General features: G+C 43.2%; 1 protein-coding gene across 1 annotated transcript in view; it reads right to left on the bottom strand.

Moving 5' to 3' along the window:
* The window catches only part of SP110 (SP110 nuclear body protein), a 57,756-nt gene that overhangs the window by 26,354 nt on the left and 10,336 nt on the right, over positions 1–21,066 (bottom strand). Inside the window, exons 7-14 of the mRNA XM_064372914.1 lie at positions 20,743–21,024; positions 20,328–20,411; positions 19,189–19,272; positions 14,931–15,008; positions 12,686–12,754; positions 7,444–7,593; positions 5,771–5,851; positions 1,079–1,144 (exon numbers count right to left, since the gene is read on the bottom strand). Of these exons, the coding sequence (XP_064228984.1) occupies positions 1,079–1,144; positions 5,771–5,851; positions 7,444–7,593; positions 12,686–12,754; positions 14,931–15,008; positions 19,189–19,272; positions 20,328–20,411; positions 20,743–21,024 (894 nt within the window). The remainder of the gene's footprint in view (positions 1–1,078; positions 1,145–5,770; positions 5,852–7,443; positions 7,594–12,685; positions 12,755–14,930; positions 15,009–19,188; positions 19,273–20,327; positions 20,412–20,742; positions 21,025–21,066) is intronic.

Below are 21,066 nucleotides of genomic sequence, written 5' to 3'. Positions count from 1 at the left end.
AGTGAACACTCAGCAAATGACAAAGAGTATGTTTCCTCCAGTCTAGGGAGGCAGTGGGGTGGGGAACCAGGAAGAAGAGACCAGGAAGGAGAAGGGCAAGCATGCAGAATATGACTTCCATTCCAGGCCAAACCCCTAGATTGAGGGATGCTGAAACAAGCAGAAAAATTGGAGGGATTTCCAAAGCAGTGAGCCTCGTGTCCTAATTCATGTTTGGGAGCTGGGATGAGATCCCTTCCCAGGCTGGCTCCCATAAGGGCACAAAATTCAAGAGAATTTCCACTGACTGGCCTATCTTAGGCCCTGGTAAATCATTTTGAGTAAAAGAATAAATAAAAAGGGTCCAGGTGCAGCGGCTCACACCTGTATCCCAGCACTTTGGGAGGCTGAGGCAAGAGGATTACTTGAGGTCAGGATTTCAAGACCAGCCTGGGCAACATAGCAAGACCTGGTCTCTACAAAAAATTTAAAAAATAAATGAAAAAAAAAAGAAAAAGGGAAAAAGAAAGAAACAGATAAAGGGAAGAGAGAGAATACAGAGGAGAAAAAGAAAAGTGGGATGAAGCAGAGGGACCAGAAAAACGCAGCTTTTTTGTTTCCTATTCTGCAAGTAACAGTTTGTGCACTGGAGCAGACACGTGCATGCAGGCATATAAGCAAGCATGGGTTGACTGAGGTAGTTCTGAACACTCTATGACTCCAAATCTAATCCCAGTTGGGAACTGAAAGTTTGATCCTGCTTGGGGATTTAGGTTTCTTGAGTCTATTCTTTTGGGCTCTGACCCTAGACAGGAAACAATCCTAATCTCAAAATTGTCTGATGCCTCATGTCCACCTCAACCTCATTCCTTCCCTATGATAAGAGGAAAGAAGGCTAGGTATGAACCAAATTGGTGTTAGGTTCTCTATTCCTTTGTTGGGAAGTCTACTAATGGGGTGGCCTAGAGGGCGAGGTTGGGCTGGCTGTGCCCTAGGCATAAGTGAGTGGCCATGTGGCTGGAGAGGAGGTCATGCCAGCTGGTCAAGTGAGGGCCCTGATAAACACCAAGAGAGTAGCCACTTTATTTTTCTTGCTTACCTTTTGGGAGTTTTTTTTTCTGTTTTCTTTTTGAAGTTGACAGACCATATTCTTTTCTCCTCTTTTCTAAAAAAGAAAAAAGAAACACATCTTTTATGGCTACAAATATTGATCTACAAGCTTGCAATGTCAATACTTTTTTAAGTAAATTTTTTCCTGTTTTTCCCTCACTTTGAGAAGGCAAGAAAACCATGTGAACTATGTGAAAAAAGTACCCCATTTTACCTCGAAGTTGAATTTTAGGATTGAATAAAGATGAAACAGAAATATACTAGGGAACTAACATTTAAAATATGTCACTTAAATTTATTTTTTTTTTTGAGGGGGGCAGAGTCTTGCTCTGTTGCACAGGCTGGAGTGCAGTGGCGTGATCTCAGTTCACTGCAATCTCCGCTTCCTGGGTTCAAGTCATTCTTGCACCTCAGCCCCCTGAGTAGCTGGGATAACAGGTATACACCACCATGCCTGGGTAATTTTTGTATTTTTAGTAGAGATGGGGTTTCACCATGTTGATCAGGCTGGTCTCGAACTCCTGACCTCAAGTGATCCTCCTTTCATGGCCTCCCAAAGTGCTAGGATTACAGGCATGAGCAACCGTGCCCGGCCCCCATTTAAAAATTAATAAGCAGTTTTTCAAGACTAGAGAAAGATTGTTATAAGCCATGAATATGAAAAGGTTTCCTAGCCAAAATTCAAGGCCAGAAATTATGCAGTTAAGAGATGAACAGATTTGAATGTTTAAAAAATTAAAAATGTACAGAAGGAGGAGGATTGAAAAAAAAGTTTACACTTCAAAAAACACCCTGACAATATTAAAGCAAAAAAAAAATTACATATACAAAACATATAGAAGGTTAATATCTGTATTAGATAAAGCAAAAGATGAAGACTCTAGGAAAATAAGCAAACAACATGTTAAAAATGCTCGAGGAGGAAATGAAGTTGACAAATTTATTTAGAAATAATCTGTATATTACTAATAATCAAAGAAACTTATTGCTTGGATGTTAAGGATACCTAAACATTAAAAAGTTTTATCACATCCAGTGTTGAGGATGTAGGAAATGAACACTCATATATTGTTAAGGGAACATAAATCATTGGGTTTTCTGGACAGCAAATTGGTAACATGTATAATTAAGACTTAGATTCTAACCTAATAAGCTCGTGTTTAGGAATCAATTTTAAGGAAATTATTGGATAAGTGTGTAAAGATACAAACACACACAAACCTAATTTCTATTTTCATATAAAAATAAGAAATATGGCTAGGGGAGAGATAGCATTAGGAGAAATACCTAATGTAGATGACAGGTTGGTGAGTGCAGCAAACCACCATGGCATGTGTATACCTATGTAACAAACCCGCACTTTCTGTGCATATATCCCAGAACTTAAAGTATACTTTTAAAAAACTGTGCATTAGTAGGTGATTATTTAAACAAACTGTGGTGAATCATACAGTAATGTGTCATGTAGTTAAAAAAATAGATAACATTGATACAGAGATATGCGTATTAAATACACAATGAAAAAAGTGACATAGATGAGACCATATAGTATGAGCTTATATATAAACACAAAAAGGTATTCATACTTATAAGGTATAAAAAGAAGGTGGGGGAAGCAGATTAAATAGATGTTTACCTTTGTGATTTATAATTTTCTTTTTCTCTGTTTTGAGACAGGGTCTCACTTTGTTGTCAGGCTGGTTTCAAATTCCTAGGCTCAAGCAATTCTCCCACATTGGCCTCCGAAAGTGTTGGGATTAGGGGTGTGAGTCATCTTGCCTGGTCTGATTTACAATTTTCTACACCGAAGATTTTATTAGGGATGTTGTATCATTCAGGACAGGGTAGGATGTGCTGCAGTAACAACTGAAACCAAATTTTGCTGGCTTAACATAGAAAAGTGTATTTCTCTACTACACGAAATTCTCTGTAGGACAACAGGACCCTCTGTAGGACTGGAAGTCCACTGTGGTCCTCCGTAGGGCCCTCCAAGGGGGCGGTGTCCCCTATGGGGTAGGTCATGCTGCTTTGGCCTTTTGGCGCCTCACTCTTCCACACATTTCCACAGGCAGGAAAAGAATACAGAGAGCTTCGAAGCGCTCTCATGTGCTGTGACCCAGAAATGACACCCATCTCTCTGGCTTATTTGCTAGAGCTAGTATAATGGAGCTGCCTCCTGCAAGGGGGATGATAATGGAGATTTGCAAGTGTCTGGGAAGGGGAGAAGAATCAGAAATAGAGGAAAGCAGTCATAATGCCCCCCATAAACATGTGCAGCGTGAGCACTCCTAGTTTTTCCCCTTTCTCTGGCCTCCCTACTTCCTTAGTAATAAAACCCCAATTCTGAGCCCCTTATTCTTATAGATTAAAGATTACAGTTCCCAGCCACCTTTGAAGTCAGGTGTGGCCATGCAACCAGTTCTGGCAATAAAATGATAGCAATTTTTCTTTTTTTTTAGATGGAGTCTTGCTCTGTTGCCTAGGCTGGAGTGCAGTGGTGTGATCTTGGCTCACTGTGACCTCTGCCTCCCAGGTTCAAGCAATTCTCCTGCCTCAGCCTCCTGAGTAGCTGAAACTACAGTTGCACACCACCAGGCCCAGCTAATTGTTTTGCATTTTTAGTAGAGACGGGGTTTCACCATGTTGGCCAGGCTGGTCTTGAACTCCCAACCTGAAGTGATCTACCTGCCTCAGCCTACCAATATAAAATCATTAATGATAGAAAATTACTCTCTGCAACCTGCATTTAGGGTCCTTCAATGGAGGAGGTGTGCCCTTCTTTGACTTTGTCATTTTCCCTTTAGCTGGAACATAGACTGGCTGGCTGGACCTCAATGAAGGGGATGCCACATGCTGAGGATGATGGAACAACAAGCAAGAAGCAGCCCAGGACCCTCCAGCGTGTGACACCAGCTCTTGGCCGCCTACCTCTGCACACAAACTAATAGCTACTATTCTTATTATTTTTTAGTGGGGTGGGGTTTGCTGTCACATACAGCAACATAATCCTCTTTGTGAGTGTGTGTGTGTTTTCTTTTGAGACAGTCTTACTCTCTTATCCAGGCTGCAGTGTAGTGGTGTGATCTTGGCTCAATGCAACCTCTGCCTCGGTTCAAGCAATTCTCTTTCCTCAGTCTCCCATGTAGCTGGGATTATAGGCGTTGCCACCAAGCCCAGCTAGTTTTTGTATTTTTAGTAGAGACAGGGTTTCATCATGCTGGCCAGGCTGGTCTCAAACTCCTGGCCTCAAGTGATCCACCCACCTTGGTCTCCCAAAGTGCTGGGATTATAGGTGTGAGCCACCATACTGGGCCAGCAACATAATCCTAATGGTGACAGCACACTGCTTTTAGAAAATTCCAGAAACTTTTCTGGGTTAAAAAATAGTTAAATCATGATTTAAAAAAACATAAGGCTTTTTCTGGTTTGCATGTCTTTTCTAGCCTAGAATGGCGTAACAACAGTCAAAGTAACATCAATCCACACCACAGAGACCAAATAGTTTCTTCTTTATACCTATTTTCTGCCCTGGGGGATTTTCCCAAAGAGAGATTATTTCTATTATCTGTTGGATCTTGGAAGTAATGAGAAAGTAATTTTTGAATAAGCAGTTTTATATTTGGGAAATAGTGAATTGACAAAGATTTGACAGTATTCTTTCTGCCCCTTCCTTTCTCTGGAGAATGATGGCCCCTGAAAAGAGTTCCTGGGGACCAGGGTGTTAATCCTGTGGCAGCTAGCCTTTACCCAGGGGATCTTGAAAAAAACTCATTAATCCTTTCCATGTCTCAATTTCCTCATCTGTTAAATTGGACTAAGTCATTCAACCTTCTCCAAGGGTGGTTGTGAGAATAAAATAAAAATATCCATGAGAAAAGTTGAAATACTACTATATAAGCCAGTACAATAAAGGAGAAACTGTTAAAAATGATAATTTAGATTTTAAGGTGGTAAAATGTAATCAATTCTTCCTGATAAGTAGATATTCGTTGTTCGAAAATCACATTTATCATGTGAGAGTTCTGTGATTTTTTTCGACAATGACCATATCATCAGCAAACAGAAGAATATCCAGCTGTTTTCTCCCCTCTAAGGATAGTGGTATCAACTTACTGCAGAAATGTGAATAATGGTACTGATGGTGAGGGAAGAATTAACATGCACAGTTTTACCAGCACGTGCCCACAACACCACCAGTTGTACATACTCAGTCATACTGTTACATGTGTGTTTGTAATGAGTTTTCCTCTTCTCAATTTTTGCAGAAAGGCCACATGAGAAATATGGAGATTGGAATTCTAGGAACAAGCTTGATCCATAGGTTGGACTTTGGACAGGCTGTACTCTCAGTATAGCGCCACAAATATACTTAGCACACTCATTCTCAGTAGTGGTGATACTGCCACCAATAGTGCAAAAACTCGTTCTTGAGTGCTGAGAAAAATCTTATAAAGTGCAAATATACACACATACATATGTATATATTACATAAAATGGACATACATTTGTGGTATTAAAACACCACAGGAAGGGTCTTGATTAAGAAAAAATACCTAGAAGGACTCTCTAGCACAGTGATAATTAAAAAAAAAAAAGTTAAGAAATATTGCCTTAGAGTAAACAGTTCTGAATTTAGATTCCTGGTGACTGCACTCTGAGATTGGCGATCTCCAAGTTTTACCTTGCTTGACCCTTGATGGTGTGCTAGGTGTCTCTTGGTATCTGTTTCCTTCATTCATTTTTGAAGTGCCATCACTGATCTCTAGAAAAAGAAAATCTTAGTAAATACTCCTTGGGAAGCTTCATGGGGAATCTCCCAGAGACCGAGGAAGGCCCTTGCACACTAAAGTTGAGGCATGGACAATCCAGGTCTTGCCCTCCTAAGAATGCATCTACCAAGAGGTCTAGTGCTGCTCCTGACTCTGTGCCCATGTGCCACTCGGGAGGAGCAGACCACAGTTGGTTAGCGGTGGTTTCTCTACCAATGGAGACATCCATAGTGGGGTGCAGCCATCTGAACTCCTTGGCCAGAGTCTCTCAAAGTAAGGTCTGTGAGCCCCTGGAGGTCCCTCACACCTTTTCAGAAAATTTGCAAGGTCAAAATTATCTTAATAATAGGATGTCATTTGCCTTTTTCACTATTTCAACCTTTGTACAGGTTGAGCAAGAGCAATGGCAGATAAAACTGCCGGTGCCTTAGGACGCGCCAAAGCAGTGTCCCCAAACCTCAGCAGGAATCACTGCATTCTTCCTTGTCACTTGCTCACTGATAAAAACAAAAGCAAGATTCACTTGAGAATCTTCTTGGTGAGCCAGTGAAAGTTATTCATTTTATTAAATTTCTACCTTTCAGTACATATCTTACATCTCAATATTCTATGTGAAAAACTGAAGGACACATATAAAGCATTTCTATTGCATCCTGAAGTACCACAGTGGCGGCAAGAAAACACTTGTGTGGTTGAGTTAGGAGCTCACGGTATGATTCCAAATGCGTATTTTCTAAACAGCTGTACTATTATAAAATCTTGCATTTGTAGAAGATCCATTCAAAACGCAAGATGGATTCATGTATTTTATTGTAACAGAGTCTGAAGTTAATTGCTATGGTTTCAAATTTTGCATTACAACTAGTGTTTAAGAAACTATCACTTGTTGAATGCTGGTGTAGTATTAAAGATGAATATCCACAGATAGCTCATAAGACTGTTCAATTACTTCACCCTTTTAAACTACGTATCTGTGTGGGGCTGAATTCTCTTTCTGTTCTTCAGTCAAAGCAACATATCACAACCGAATGCAGAAGCAGTTATAGGAATTCAGTTGTCTTTTTATAAAGCTCACTCACAATCAAAGAGATTTGCACAAACATAAAATGATGTCACTCTTTTAGCTAATTATTTTTTGTTTTGGAAAATATATTTATTTTCATAAAATAATGTAATTTATGTTAACAGCCAATTGGTTTATTGCTACTTTAAATGAATTAATATTTAAAAATTATTAGTTTTAATTTCTAATAAGGTACACATAGATTGACATAAACAACATAAACAAAAGCTCTTTAGGGTCCTCAATAATTTTTAAGAGCATAAAGGAGTCCTGAGACCGAAGAATTTGAGAGCTGCTGCCCCAGGCCATAGCTGTGCCTGTGAACATGTCTGTTTCTTCCACGAAAACTTTTCAGATGCAACAGATGCTTGCTCTCTTCGGCCCTTTGTCATACTCCATCCCCATTCTCTGTACTTTTTCCTTTTACTATTGACTTTACATACCTACTTAACCCTGTACTGCTCCAGGAGAGACCCTCCCACATTGAGCCATTCAAATGGCAGATTCCATCATCAGTCTTACCTTCTGATCTAGACTTTTGGGCACACTGAGTTCTCGCCTTCTGGGCCCTTGTCATTACCGTGGACTTCCAAATTGAGTCATCTTTCTTTTGAGGAACCTGATCCACCACTTTGAGCTTCTTTTCGATTCTGTGTCTCAGTGAGGCTGTCCCTGGACCAAATGATGACTTGTGAATAGTTTAAATTGGGGTCTTCAGTGACCTCCTACCATCCCAATCAGTGACTTCCCTTCTCCTCTCTGTAACTCCCACCCTTTCAGATCTCTGTACCCCTGTACCTCACTTTTCTCCTGCCATTTCTCTATAACTATATCCTTCTTCTTATGTGTACCTTTCTTTGTCTCCCCAGATTACCATCCGCTCTCACTCCTGGTACGACCCGTTGTAGTCAACTAGACAAATCTGGGGAAATTCTAGAGCAGTGGGTCTAGTTTCCTCATTTTGGTTTGTGTCATCCTGCACCACAAAGTGGCCACACAGTCTCATCTAAGTGGAGAGGAGGGGTCCTACAAAGCACGTCTCCAGGCTCCCCCAGGGCCCGTGTGTGGTACAGGAGATATCCAAAAGTTTCCAGATGCCTTCAGTGAGCAAAGTGCAAAGTATTAAAAAATCTGAGAGGCAAGGGCCCTGCCAAGAAGATGGGTACTGTGAGGGAGAGACGAAAGGTGAGGCTGGGACCCAGAGGAGGCACAATGCCAGAGGTGCAGAGGTGAGTATACTTTGTTGGGAAAGAGAACACAATTTTCACTGGCTGTGGACTTTAGAAGCTGATCCCACAGGATGACCTCTGTCCTGTTGAACGAGAATGTTTCTCTGTGGGTTAGAAAGGACACAGAGTGTGCAGCCATGCCTCCCGCAAGCAAGTGCCGGGATATCCGAAGGCCACTTCGGCAGGAAAAGGCATGAGTGAACCCTTAAGAGGCAGTGGAAGCAGAAGCCCGGTGAGACCCAGGCTGGCAGCAAGTTCAAACGTGGAAGTTACTGAAAATGTATCCAGAAGAGGTGGGGAAGCCTGATAGTGCCTAAAACTTGCCTTGTTTTTTTTCTCCTTCAATTTTGAAACATCTTTTTAGGTGTTTTGGTATTTTTAAAAAATAAAGCTGATAAATTAAATGTAAAATACTGTGACTCTTAAAAATATCTTTGTTGGGCTGCAAGCAGGGAGGAATGCGGAGTTGTGGTTTAATGAGTACAGAGTTTCAGTTTTACAAGATAAAAAGAGTCCTGGAGATGGATGGGTGATGGTTGCACAGCATCGAGAATGTCTCTTAATACCATTGAACCATGCACCTAAAAATGGTTGCGATGATACATTTTATGTCATGTGTAGTTTATCCCAATAAAAAATTGGAAAATTGGAAAAAAGAAAATTTAAAGCACATCATCTGTCATATTTAAAATAAAACGGTTCCTTTAAAAAAATCTCAAAAAATTCATTTAAATACAATATGAAGAAAGACAAACATGGAAGGGACTGGCATCTACTCCTTTCGGTAGCTTGGCAGACAGGTGTCAGAAGGTCAGAGTTACCTCAACAGAACTGACCGTCTGACACGAGCCCCAGACTCCAGAGGTTTCCCCTTTCTAACGAGGTCACTTCTCTGACCAGGGAGTGTTCGTAACTGTATAGTTGCATGGACATTCCCAGTCCCCCCAACCCTATAATGTGTAGGACATTATGGGAGTGGGCATCTCAGTACTGGGCTGCTGGGCATGGGATGTGCAGACTATCTATGTCTGCCCTAAATGGGGGATAATAAGAATTTGCAGAATTGTATTGGAAATTTCCCTCCAATAACCTTTAGTTTGTATCTACACCACGTGGTGCCCATCGTGCCTGTGACCCCTTTTCATAACACAATAATATATACATAAACTATCCTTTGTCAGATCATTATTCAAATTTTGGGTTGCAGAAAATATGGTTTCTTTCCTTTTTTTCATTCAAAAAATAATTAATAGCTCATTTGTGCATGGACATTACCATCTAGCCTAGAAGAGACACATTATATAAGTAATCACAACAGAGTATTTGGAATCTTCTAAAAGAGCCAGTGCTATATGTGCTGTAGAAACTGTGGGACCAACTTGGCTAATTAGGGGTCAGTATGCATTCTTGAGGTAGACATAAGCCAATACCACTGAAGAAAAGGAAATAACTAAATATTTATGGGGAATAGTGTAGGTTCTGAATATAGCATTCAAAGAGAACAGCACATGCCAAGGATCAAAGGGGAGAGAAATGAAAGGGGAGGAAATGAAAGTTCAGAGTGGTTGACTGCAGTTTTGAGAGGAAACAGATATATTAATAGTTGGAGGGTAAGGCAAGGGTTGGACTGGAGAGAGCTTTAACAATCACATTAAGGACAGCGAACATTATCCTAAGGGCAATAGGACAAGATTTAAGCATGGAAATAAACTAATCAGATTTTAGTGTAGAAAAGAAGAGGGTGAACCAACAGAATGTGTCAATATACTAACAAGAGTTCAGTTAGTCACGGATGACTTAGGCTTTTGCTTGGCACCTGGGTAAATTAGGTTCCTCATTTCAAGTTAAATAACCTCTAAAATCCCCCAAGGGCCCATGGAAGCCTACATAATCTGATCCTTGTCTACTCTTTCACGTTCTACCACCTTCTTTCTTCATCATCACCAACAACACTGGTCTTTCCTCTCTGCCTCAGGTCCTTTGCATTTTTGAGTTCCTCTGCCTAGACCATCCAATCCAAAGTGACCCCCACCCCAACCTGCAAGTCACTGTTGTAATCCTATCCATTATTTTCTCTCATCCTGTCATCACTACTTGAAATTGTCTTGTTGATGCGCTTTCTAGGTTATATTCTTTCTCTCCCTCAGCCAGGTTGTAAGCTCCATAATCTTTCCTCTTTCTTTTTTTGCTCACTTTCTTGCTTTCTCTCTTTAAAAACACCTGTCTTCCATTTTCAGAATGGGTATATACAGTTAGTGCTCACTGCATGTTTGCTGAATAAATGTCTGAATGGTACTTAGAAGACTAGGTTTCTGGTGAAGAAGATGAATTTAATTTCAGGCGTATTGAGACTGCAGTGTCAATGGGAGACTCGCAAACAAAGATGCCCAGTGTGCAGCTGGCTATGGGTGTCTTGAAGGCAAACCCGAGTTGAAGACATAGATTTGGGAGCCATCAGTGTAGAGGTGGTAATTGAAGTTGTCAGAGTGGTTGACAAAGCTCAGGAGTGTGAGTTGAATAACCTGAGTAGTTTACACTAAACCAAGGAGGCTCATAGATAACACATACAACACAGTGAGAGGGCACTGACTTATAAGCAGAATAGAGGAGAAAGCAGCTTGTCTCTCCCTCCTGCCCAGGAAGGTCACTTACTTTTCATAGAATGGAATCATTTCTTTGAAGTGCCTTAAAAGGACACCAACCCTATGATTTTGGATACTGGGATCATGCTAAGGGTAAACTCAGGGAAAAGAAGCTTTAAGCCACTGGCTGAGGCTGCCATCTATTGCTCCATTTCCCTTTACAGCTAGAGTTGTCTACCTATGTCATTACCTCCCATTCATTATTCTACCCATACAACTGGCTCCCGCCTCCATCACCAAAACTTTTCTTAAGTTTCCCAGTGATTCCTTGTGACCAAACCCAAGGCTCTTTTCTCTGAATTTATCTTTGTCTCTCCGTATAGTCAACCGTTCCCTCTTGGCTTGCTGACGTGTTCTTTCTTGGTGCTCCTCTGTCCTCACTGGTCTCGTCCCCTCAGTCTGCCTCGCTGGATTCCTCTTTCACTGGGATTTCTGAGAGCAGGGCTGGGTCCTTGGTTCTCTTTTCTTCTCCCATAGACCAGAATTCCTTTATTTTACTAATAACTCACACACACACACGAGATGTATGTATGTATATCTGGACCAGACTTTTTCAATGAGTGCCAAATTGCCATATTGTGGGGGAATATAACTTCCTGATTTCTCAGTGTTCCTATAAAAAGCCCTAGCCCCTGAGACATAGAAATGTATACGATATAAATATAGGAAATACTTGCTTTCACTTCCCCCGAAACATTTTACTCTTCATATACCATGAGAATTAGAGCTATAGTTATTTTTCTAGTTAATTGCTCTGATCTAAAAGGATAATACAACTTCTCCTATCTCCTGAGATGGCCAAATGGATTCACCCAGGACTAGCTTCCTAGGTTAAGTCCTAAAGTACCAGGATAACTGGAGTGGTCTTTCCCTAGGTATTTATATATCACAAGGGAGAAAGCCCAGAACTTGGAGACATCTTTAGATTGTAAAAGCCAAAAACACCTGCAGTCTCTCTGGCCTTTGGAAAGATGCATTTAAATTCCAAAGGCTAGGATGGGGACCTTTGGAATCAAGATGTTTTCCATTTTATCTGAAAGCAGCAAAGCTTTTTTCTTTTCCTTTCAGGAGGAGAGGACGATGGCTGTCCCTGTCATGTATCTAAACAGAAAATCCATCCTTCTACATCCCTTATATATGAGTTGTAGTCTATTATGAATAGAAAGATTCCATTAGCTCTTTTAGCATTGCCTGTGGGTTTGTGTATGGGAGACAGACTCTGCAATGTGACTCTGGCTGATGAGCTGGTTGTGAATATCAGTAAAGAATTATTTTCCCTGACCCAGATACCTTGTGTTCCTGCAGCACTCAGATATATAAAGGACGTACCAATGCAAGTGGAGTAACATTGCAGACCCTTTCCAGTTCTGGTCAAAGCACATATCTATGCACAGCTGCTAGATGGCTAGCAGAAACCTCTAAACGAACAGGTCAAAAACTGAACTCTGAGAGTTATCCCCCAATACATTTGCATCTTCCCTCAGCAATGGGTGTTACCACTTAATCATTCAAGCTAGAAATTGAAGAGTAGACCTTGTTTTTCTCTTTCTCATCTGTAGCTAATAATATGTCAAATCCCGTCAACATTATCTGCAAAACTGACCTTGAATTGGCGCTCTTCTCTGCATCTCCACTGTCAGATCTGAATCCAAGCCACTAATAACTCTCTTGGCGTCTGCCCCCAAATGGCTGCCCTTCCTCCATGCTTTCGCAGCTCCAACTCATTCTTTACACAGTAGCAAAATTGAGCTTGGATTCTGTCACTTTACTGACTAAATCTCTTCAATGGCTTCCTATTGCATTTAGAATACAATTCAGCCCTCCATAGCTTGACCTATCCGCCCTGCATGAGCTGTCTCCAGCCTCCAGCTTCTTCCTTTACTCTCATCTTACCTCTTGGGAGGCTTTTTTTCTTATGTCTCTTTTTTGGAGTTGACCAGATACATCTTTTACTTTTCTTTCCTAAAAAGAAAGGATAATGTTTTATAGTTACAAACATTGATCTGCCAATCCTATATGTCAGTGATATTCAGCTTTTACTTTTGGTCTTCAAACCACATTGCTAGGAGGTCATTGGTGACCTTAGGTGATGCTACTTCAGGGAGTAGTGGGGGAAGAAGGACTCTAAAATGACAGAGGAGAAGGAGAAGTGAAGACATGGAGACAGGAGTTTAGGTAGCTCATTTCTAGACATTTGGCTGTGAAATGAAGGAGAGAGCTATGGAAGTAGCTGAAGTGAGATGAGAATCAAGAACAAGCATTTTTTTTTTTTTTGAGATGGAGTTTTGCTTTTGTTGCCCAGGCTGGAGTGCAGTGGCACATTCATGGCTCACTGCAACCTCTGCCTCCTGGGTTCAAGAGATTCTCCTGTCTCAGCCTCCCAAATAGCTGGGATTACAGGCACACGCCACCATGTCTGGCTAATTTTTTTGTATTTTTAGTAGAGACAGGGTTTCACCATGTTGGCCAGGATGGTCTTGATCTCTTGACCTCGCTATCCACCCGCCTCGGCCTCCCAGCGTGCTGGGATTACAGGCATGAGCCACCGCACCCGAAGAAAAAGCATTTTTTATGAGCTATGATATATGTAATTATTGTCTGAATGCAGATTCTTGTGTGAGAGATACTGCTATAACGAATCCTTGAGAAAGAAGGGATCATGGATACTACAAGATGAGGTGGAAGGACTGTCTTAGAAGAGAAGGAGGGAACTTGGAGAGGAGGGAGACAGATACAGTTAGGGTTTGCAGGGCTAGCAGCGCAAATAAGGGGATTCTCATCTGATATCTTCTTATGGTGCAGGAGGGAAAGTCATTGATTGAGCAAAAAGCAGGAGGGGAGGGAGTCAGAGGTTTGAAAGGATTATTGCAGGAAGTAGCACTGTTACCCAGTAGGGAGAGATGATTTGTGCTGGAACCATGAATTCCAGCATGTGCACTCCACCCTGCTGTGGAGCTCCCTCCAGCACTGCTGGCTTTCAGAGGCAGTGTGCAGGAAGCAGGTAAGTAGGGTCTTCCAAGACTTGCCAGAGAGTTCCAGGAAAAGGCAGAGAAGAAAGGCAGGTTTAAGGTAATGGCAATGGATTACAGAAATGATGAATCTTGGACTGTAGGTTAGTGTCAATGTTAAGAAAGCTGGGAAGCAAAGAAAAGCAGATGATGGCTTAAAAGGAGGATAGGCCAGTGCACTGGTGATCCAAATGAGGCTGAAGGACAGCTTCAGAGGAAACAACAAATAAATAAGAAAACAGAAAAAGATATTTTTGATTCTTTTTTTTTTTTTTTTTTTAGGATCGGACTGGGAAAGAGTGATCAGAGGTTGAATGATAACTATAGAAGGAAAGAGCTCAAGGATAGGTATCAAAACAGGAATTCTGAACTTAACTGTTGGGAAACCGAGCCAGGTTTGAATGATGATAGGGTCTATAGATTGCCTTTCGGTATGGTTGGCCAAAAATTGGTGGAGGAAAAAGTCATAGAAAATGAGAAGATGAAGGATTTGAGAGACCAGAGTATTGGATAACAGAGTTGCCTGTTATCCATGTGTACCCTGAAGGCATCTAGGAAGATGCTGGGATTTGAAATGACAGAAAAACAGCCTTTGAAAGGATTATTGGGGAAATTAGTATTGGATGATATTGATGATGAGTGGGTGAACATTTTAATTGAATGGTTAAGCCTCAAAGGAGAGGATGGGGGAGGATGGGGCTAGATGGGGTCAGGAAGCAGCAAAGGATGGACATCTAAACTGCCTCCCACCATGAGGTGTGAGTGATGGATGACAGAGAATGCCCAGCCATGTCTTAAGAGGAAGTGGGGTCCTCTCTGGGGAACCAACTTCCAGTTAAAGAGGGAGGTGCAATTAACACTCTAAGAAGTGGTGGATATAGAAGACTGATTTTTTTCAGGACAGGCAATTCCAATGGCATATTTCAATATCCCCAAATGCTTTCTGGTTTCCCGATAATTTTCATAAAGGCCTTTATGGAAGATGCAGTGAAAGGAAATTGCAGAAACAAACTGTGCTTGGCATCAGGACTGTGGTCACATAGTGGTGCTCTTGATAAGATACAATCAGATAAACAGAAAGCAACTCTAATTCACCCTTCTGATAGCTACAGGAGAAAGGCATTCCTTACCTTTCTTGTTTGAAGGGGTGCTGGATACCTCCTGGGGCTCTTCTGGGTCATTTGGTTCTAGAGAATCATCTCTTATCTCTGACAAAAGAAATATAAGTCACTTTGGAGCTCAAATTAGGTGAAGAGAACGTGCTGAGGGAAATCAATGGAAGAACTAGAGAGGTAGGAAGTACATGCAGCCGGGCCTGGGGATCTGCTGGCCCTAGGGGTTCCCTGGCTCTGTCTTGATTTTTGCCAACTTGTGGTGATTGTTACCTGTGTGACCATCACAGGGATCTAAGGCACAACTGCCCCACAACAGAGGCTTAGTCTGATCCTTTTAGATTCTCTTATAGATGGAACAGAAGTGAGTGAAGAAGGTGAAACGAATGGAAATTGCAGAAGTAAACTGCTGGGTGTTAGGATCATAGCAAGACAAGCCCATAGACTCCCTCCCTGTTCTCCCCTGCTAAGCTGAGCTCATAAGAAAAACAGCTTCAAGCCTTGTAAACAGGACCTCTAGGTTCCTGGATGTGGTCACACCCAGCTCTCAAACCCATGCGCCACCAAACCCCTCACTTGTTCCCTATCTGATCCCATTTTCCCATTTCATATCATGCCTCGATGTCCTACTCCCATTCTAGGCAGGAAACTCCATCACTAATGGTCCCTATATTTACCAACTCCTCCAAGCTGCACACCTCCCAGCTAAGGCAGGAGTTATACACTGCCAAGGACACCAAACAAAATCAGATAAAATCTCAAAAGGGAACAGAAAGTTCCCATGAGGCAGCAAAAAAAAAAAGCCTCCCTTCCTCTGCCCCTACCCCCCTCCTCCTCATTACCCCCACAATCCAACCCCAGTATTCCCCCTCCGAACATCTTCATTGTTACAACAAGGAGCCTCCTTCCGGATAAACTGGATAGTCAAAAATCAAAAAACTCATCCTCCCTCAAAAACCAACCAAGGAAATTGTAACACGTCTTCGCCAATCCTTCCACATTGGTGCACGCCCCGTACCTTCCCCTTCACTCTTACTTCTCTTACCCCATCTGTTGCACTGAAAGACATAACCTCAAACTGTCATGTTTGCTCTGTCACTTCCTCTCAAGGGGCCCTCGGCTCTCCTCCTGTCCCTACACATCAACCAAGAGAAACAGCCTCTCCCCATAACATACCAAATAGTAAAAGTCCTCTCTTCTCCACAATTCCCACACGAAAAGAAAAAAAAGAAAAAAAGTCTCAAAAAAACTATGGATAGTTTAACTATCCATAGGATTCTATCAGCCCCTCATAAACCCTTTAAAAGAGGCCACCTTCCCACACCTGTTTTCCCTTTCGCTCCTGCCTACTCGGCTATCCCAGTTTCTCAGCCCTAGGATCATATTCCCATTCGCTTCTCGCGCACCATCCAAAAAGGCTCTGCCTTTGTAGACAGAGCCCTCGCCCTCACTAGAACTATCCCACCGCCCTCGCTAACAGAGCTCCCAAACTCCTCTCCACATATACTGCCAACTACGACCACACAAAACTCCCTCACACTGCCAACCAAAGCCCCATAACCCTCCACACCTCAGAACTTGGCCAAGCCCCCGTATGCGTCACCTCTTCCAATGGACGCATACACATAGGCACCATCCCTCCCTCTGCCCGTGGGTCAACTCAAAGCATATCCAATTCCTCTTCCCATACCTCACTCCAAGTGAATTATTCAGTTTCCCCTGAAGCTAACAGCCTTTTTACCCAGCGCCCCCGCATTACCTCCTCTCCTGCCTCCCAAACATGGAAACCCCTTCCCCAGACAGGAGCTCTGAAAGGGGTCTCTCTCTGTCTCCTCCTCACTCTAGGTTGCTAAAGCTGGACCAAGTCCCTCCAAACAAGGAGCCTACACGCTCCATCACCCATTCTCAATCCACTTGTCTGTTTACATTAACACCACAGGCATCTTCTTCCTCTGCAGATCCACAACCTACTTCTGTCTCCTGCCAACTGGACAGGTACTTGCACCCTGGTCTACCTGACCCCCAACATTGACCTTGTCCCTCCAAACCAAAAACTCCCTGTCCCTGCTACACTACATGCACCCCCCGCCCCGCAAATACAGTTCATTCCCTTATTAGTAGCCCTTAAAGTCACAACTAGTGTCAGGTTAGAAGCAGGAAGCCTAAAAACCTCATTATCATAGTTCCAGTTGCTCTCCCAAAACTGCCAATCGTCACTAAAAAAAAAAAAAAATGCAAACTCTATCACTCACCCCCAAAATCAACTAGACTGTTTAACAGCAGTCACGCTACAAAAACTGCAGAGGCCTAGACCTCCTCACTGCTGGAAAAAAAAAAAAAAGTCTGTGCCTCTTTTTAAATAAAAAATGCAGTTTCTTTCTCAATAAATCTAGGTTAGTACAAAATACTATCAAAAGACTCAAAGACCAAACCCAGAAAAAAACAAAACAAAACAAAACAAACGCTTCTGCTTGGCCCTCCTGGCCCGGCTGGCCTCTCAGCTCCTGGGCCCCTTGGCTGCTTCCCCTCCTCGGCTCTGCTGTAATTCTCTTCCTCCTCTTGCTCTTTGGACCTTGCCTCTTACCTTTTTATCCAGTTTTTGTGGAATCGATTACAAGCTTTTACCCGCGGCACAAGACAAGACATGATAATGTTCCAGGACTACCAACCTGCAAGCCAGCCTCACCCCAACCAGCATCCCTACTCAGCATGAAGCAGTTAGAAATGAATGGTGCCCCTTTTCTCTTTCTCTTATATATATAACAAGAGACTGGAATGTTAGGGTCACAGCAAGACAAGCCCATAGACCTCCTCCCCGTTCTCCCCTGCTAAGCCAAGCTTGTAACAAAAACAGCCACAAGCCTTGTAAACGGGGCACCTGGGTTCCAGAACGTGGTTGCACCTGGCTCTTAAACCCAGGATGTTAACCCAATTAAGCAGAATGTCAGTACCTGAGAACCAAGATGCAGTTTTTCTTAGACTAGCACCCGGCTACCTGCAACCCCCCCATATAATCCCCACAGTGTATAAGCCAGGCTGCTGCCTTCACTGCCTGTGGTGAGGCAGCCAGCCTGGCAGGTTGAAATAAACTTGCCAAACCTGACCCTGGGTCTGCCTCTCCTTCCTTTCGGTCAACCTTACACTGGGTATCATGACTACAGTCACACAGTTGCTGCTCCCAGCAGCCCTTGCTCAAGGAATGAAGCTGAGAGCGGAAAGTGGTGACATTGAAATCTCATGGCCACAATGAAGGGGAATGTCTTTGCTGCATGAAAAACGCATCTTATTGCTTTGATGTCTATGTACGAATATTCTTTAACTGCTCTATCTGTGGTTATTTTACTTAGAGAAATAGTGAAGAAGGCTAAGTGTCTTACATATTTCTGTGCACAAGGATTGTGTGAAGAAAGCAGAAGCTAGCCTGTGCTTGCTAGCATCTGTTAACAGCCAAGATATATAAAGCTCTGCTAGTCTCTACTGCATAAAGAAAGACAGAGGGCTTGAAGCCATAACAAATAAAGGCCCATCTCACATGAAGCTGTCACCTTTTTCTTTACACACTGCTATGAGATCAGCCTCAAATGCTAGCCTGCTTAGGAATAGGTGACCGAGGCAGGTGGCAAGCAGTCATTAGACCTTTGAAATAATTTATTACCTTTCAAATTATATTAGTAATATCAACTCTTAAACTCCACATGATATAGAAATGACCAGGGTTGAAAGTGAAAATTCCCCACAGTCAGGTTGGGGCTTGGAAGGAGGACCATCCACGTCTCCAATTCGCTATTAGGGCCGCACAGTGTTCTTGTTCATTCGCTTTGCATTTTGACAGAGCAGTTTTGAGCACGACTTTATTGAAGTGGCCTCAGAAGAGTGGCTGTGTCAAACTGTCCAGCCTGACTCAGTTCCCTGTTCCCCTGGGGTTCCTGCCGCAACCCCTTGTGGCAGGTGAATGTGTCCTTTTCAGGCACTTTGTGGCATTTGGAGTCCAAGCCTACAGGTACTGGTGGGGCTCTATCCCTCGTCATCTGTGGCCCTGTCCAAGTCTGCCTTTTCCAGGCTTGCCTCCTGTACCCTCCCCAGGGACTCTGTATCCATTCAGAGGTCAGATCTCCTGCCTGTCCAAGCTCCCAAGTGCTGGGTGAACTGGGAGCTGGGCCAAGATTGCTGTTGAGAGGCAGGAGGAGAGCCTTTCAATCTTCTAGATCCAAGTGGCTTTTCCTCTCATAGACACAGAAACAAAGGCAAGCTTTTAGGTGAACCAAATCAAGATTACCTGGCATAGGGCCCGAGGGGGAGTGGGGCATCTCTTGAAGGTCTTCTGTGTCTTTTATTTGGGGGATCAGGTTGTCACTGGCCGCTGAAGAGAGGAAGAAAAAGTTTCAGATCTCAGGAACAACAAGCAGAGACCAGAGTGAGGAGGGAAGAGAATGCTCTATTCCAACAAGTGAAAACAACGGAGTAACTGAGCAACCGAGGCCTGGGCAGGGTGGGATAGAGTGGGAAAGTAAGCAAACATTCACACTCAGTTATCCACTTGTTCTTCCATTGCTGTTAGCTTCCTGATTACGTTAACCTTTTTGGACGGTAGGCATTAGAGGAGTGGATGAAACATTATTTGACGAATAACTCCATGTCCCCATCCTGTTGGAAGGCATGTCTTAAGAAATCCCCTTCCCCAAGTTATTCTGAGTCTCCAGGGTACTGATGTGCGTCCCTTCCCCAACCCCAGTTGGTGCTTCCTGTGAACAGCACCTATGCAACAGGGGAAGGGGATTTCGTATTACATAAAGGGGTTTCTTATGAAGGGGATTTCTTAACACATGCCTTCCAATAGGAGGGGGCCATGGAGTTACTCATTGTTCCCCAGGTGCATACATCAAAGAGGACCCCTATTCTCAGTACTGGAGAGCTCAGAATCCATGATCTCATTTTTGACAATGCCCAATAACATACCATTCTTATATTTAATGTAATCAAATTCCATTATGACGATGGTTTGGGGAGGACAAGTGAGACAATTTTAGAAGCTGAATATCAGGTCGAGCAGACATTTAACTATTTTATCATCTTTTCTAGTAATTTTGATAACGCTGCTCTTAGAATCCAAACCATATAAAAATGAAGAAGGTTGAAACTCAAAGGCTCCCATAATCAGGTGGGCGTGAGGAATCAGCTAAGGGTCACTAGCGTGAGTATCACATAGGTTACTTGTCAATTCGGAATGGTGTTTTGGTTGTTGGTTTGTTTTGCATTGCTGCATTGGGGAATAGGCCCCTTCTGCTTCTTTGCCTTTGTCACGCCCAGTTCTTCTTCCCAGGGTTCCCACCACAGCCTCTCGGTTGGCAGGTATGTGTTCTCTTCTCCCTTCACATCCACCTTGAGCTAAGCTGTATCAGCCCCAGTCAGTGTTACCTTGCACAGTGCTAGCGAGGAGGCTGGGCATCTCTTCTGAGTCTTCTTCCTCATTCATTTTGGGTGTTAACTTGTCATTGGTCACTGAAGGAGGAAAGGAAATTATTACAGATCACAGGGACTGGGTGTGAGGGAGGAGAGTGAATATTAGAAGTTCCTGGGGGAGTCAGAGCATCAAGGCACAAGGGCAGACGGTTGGGCTGTCCCAGGAGTGGGAAGCAGAAGTTCTAGACTCTAGGTCTTACCCAGCCTCCTGGCAGTGCTCATAATTCCCCTTGAAAAGGGCTGTGTATGGGCAGGTGGGTGCAGGGGAAGAACTAGGACAATAAAAGACAAGATGCTGGGATTGGAGGCAACACGGCACAGGCGCCCTATGCTGGAGATATACAGATGTTGGATGGGATCTGTTTCTCACCTGGAGTGTTCCTTCCTTCCTGGATGAGTCCAGGAAGAGGCAGGGTAGGGTCAGATGGGCTGGGTGATTCACTCAGGATCTCATCGCTTTGCTGTGAGGATGTTCCAGGCTCACTGACTCTTGGTGCACAGGATGAACAGCTTGGTTGAGGGGGTTGTGGTGGGGGCAGCGGCAGGAGGGTATGGAGGGAGCTTCCTCCTGCTAGGCCAGTTGGGGCTTCAAGTAGGATTGGTGTGTCTCTGCTCTGCTGTTCACAGGAAGCTCTGCTCTGCTGTTCACCAACTGGGATTGGTGAAGGGACATACATCAGTACCCTGGAGACTC

This window comes from Aotus nancymaae, unplaced genomic scaffold (assembly GCF_030222135.1).
Source record: "Aotus nancymaae isolate 86718 unplaced genomic scaffold, 86718_ANA_hifiasm-v0.15.2.pri h1tg000008l, whole genome shotgun sequence".
Classification (NCBI taxonomy): domain Eukaryota; kingdom Metazoa; phylum Chordata; class Mammalia; order Primates; family Aotidae; genus Aotus; species Aotus nancymaae.
The sequence above is the reverse complement of the archived record's forward strand: the minus strand, read 5'-3'. Positions and strand labels throughout refer to the sequence as shown.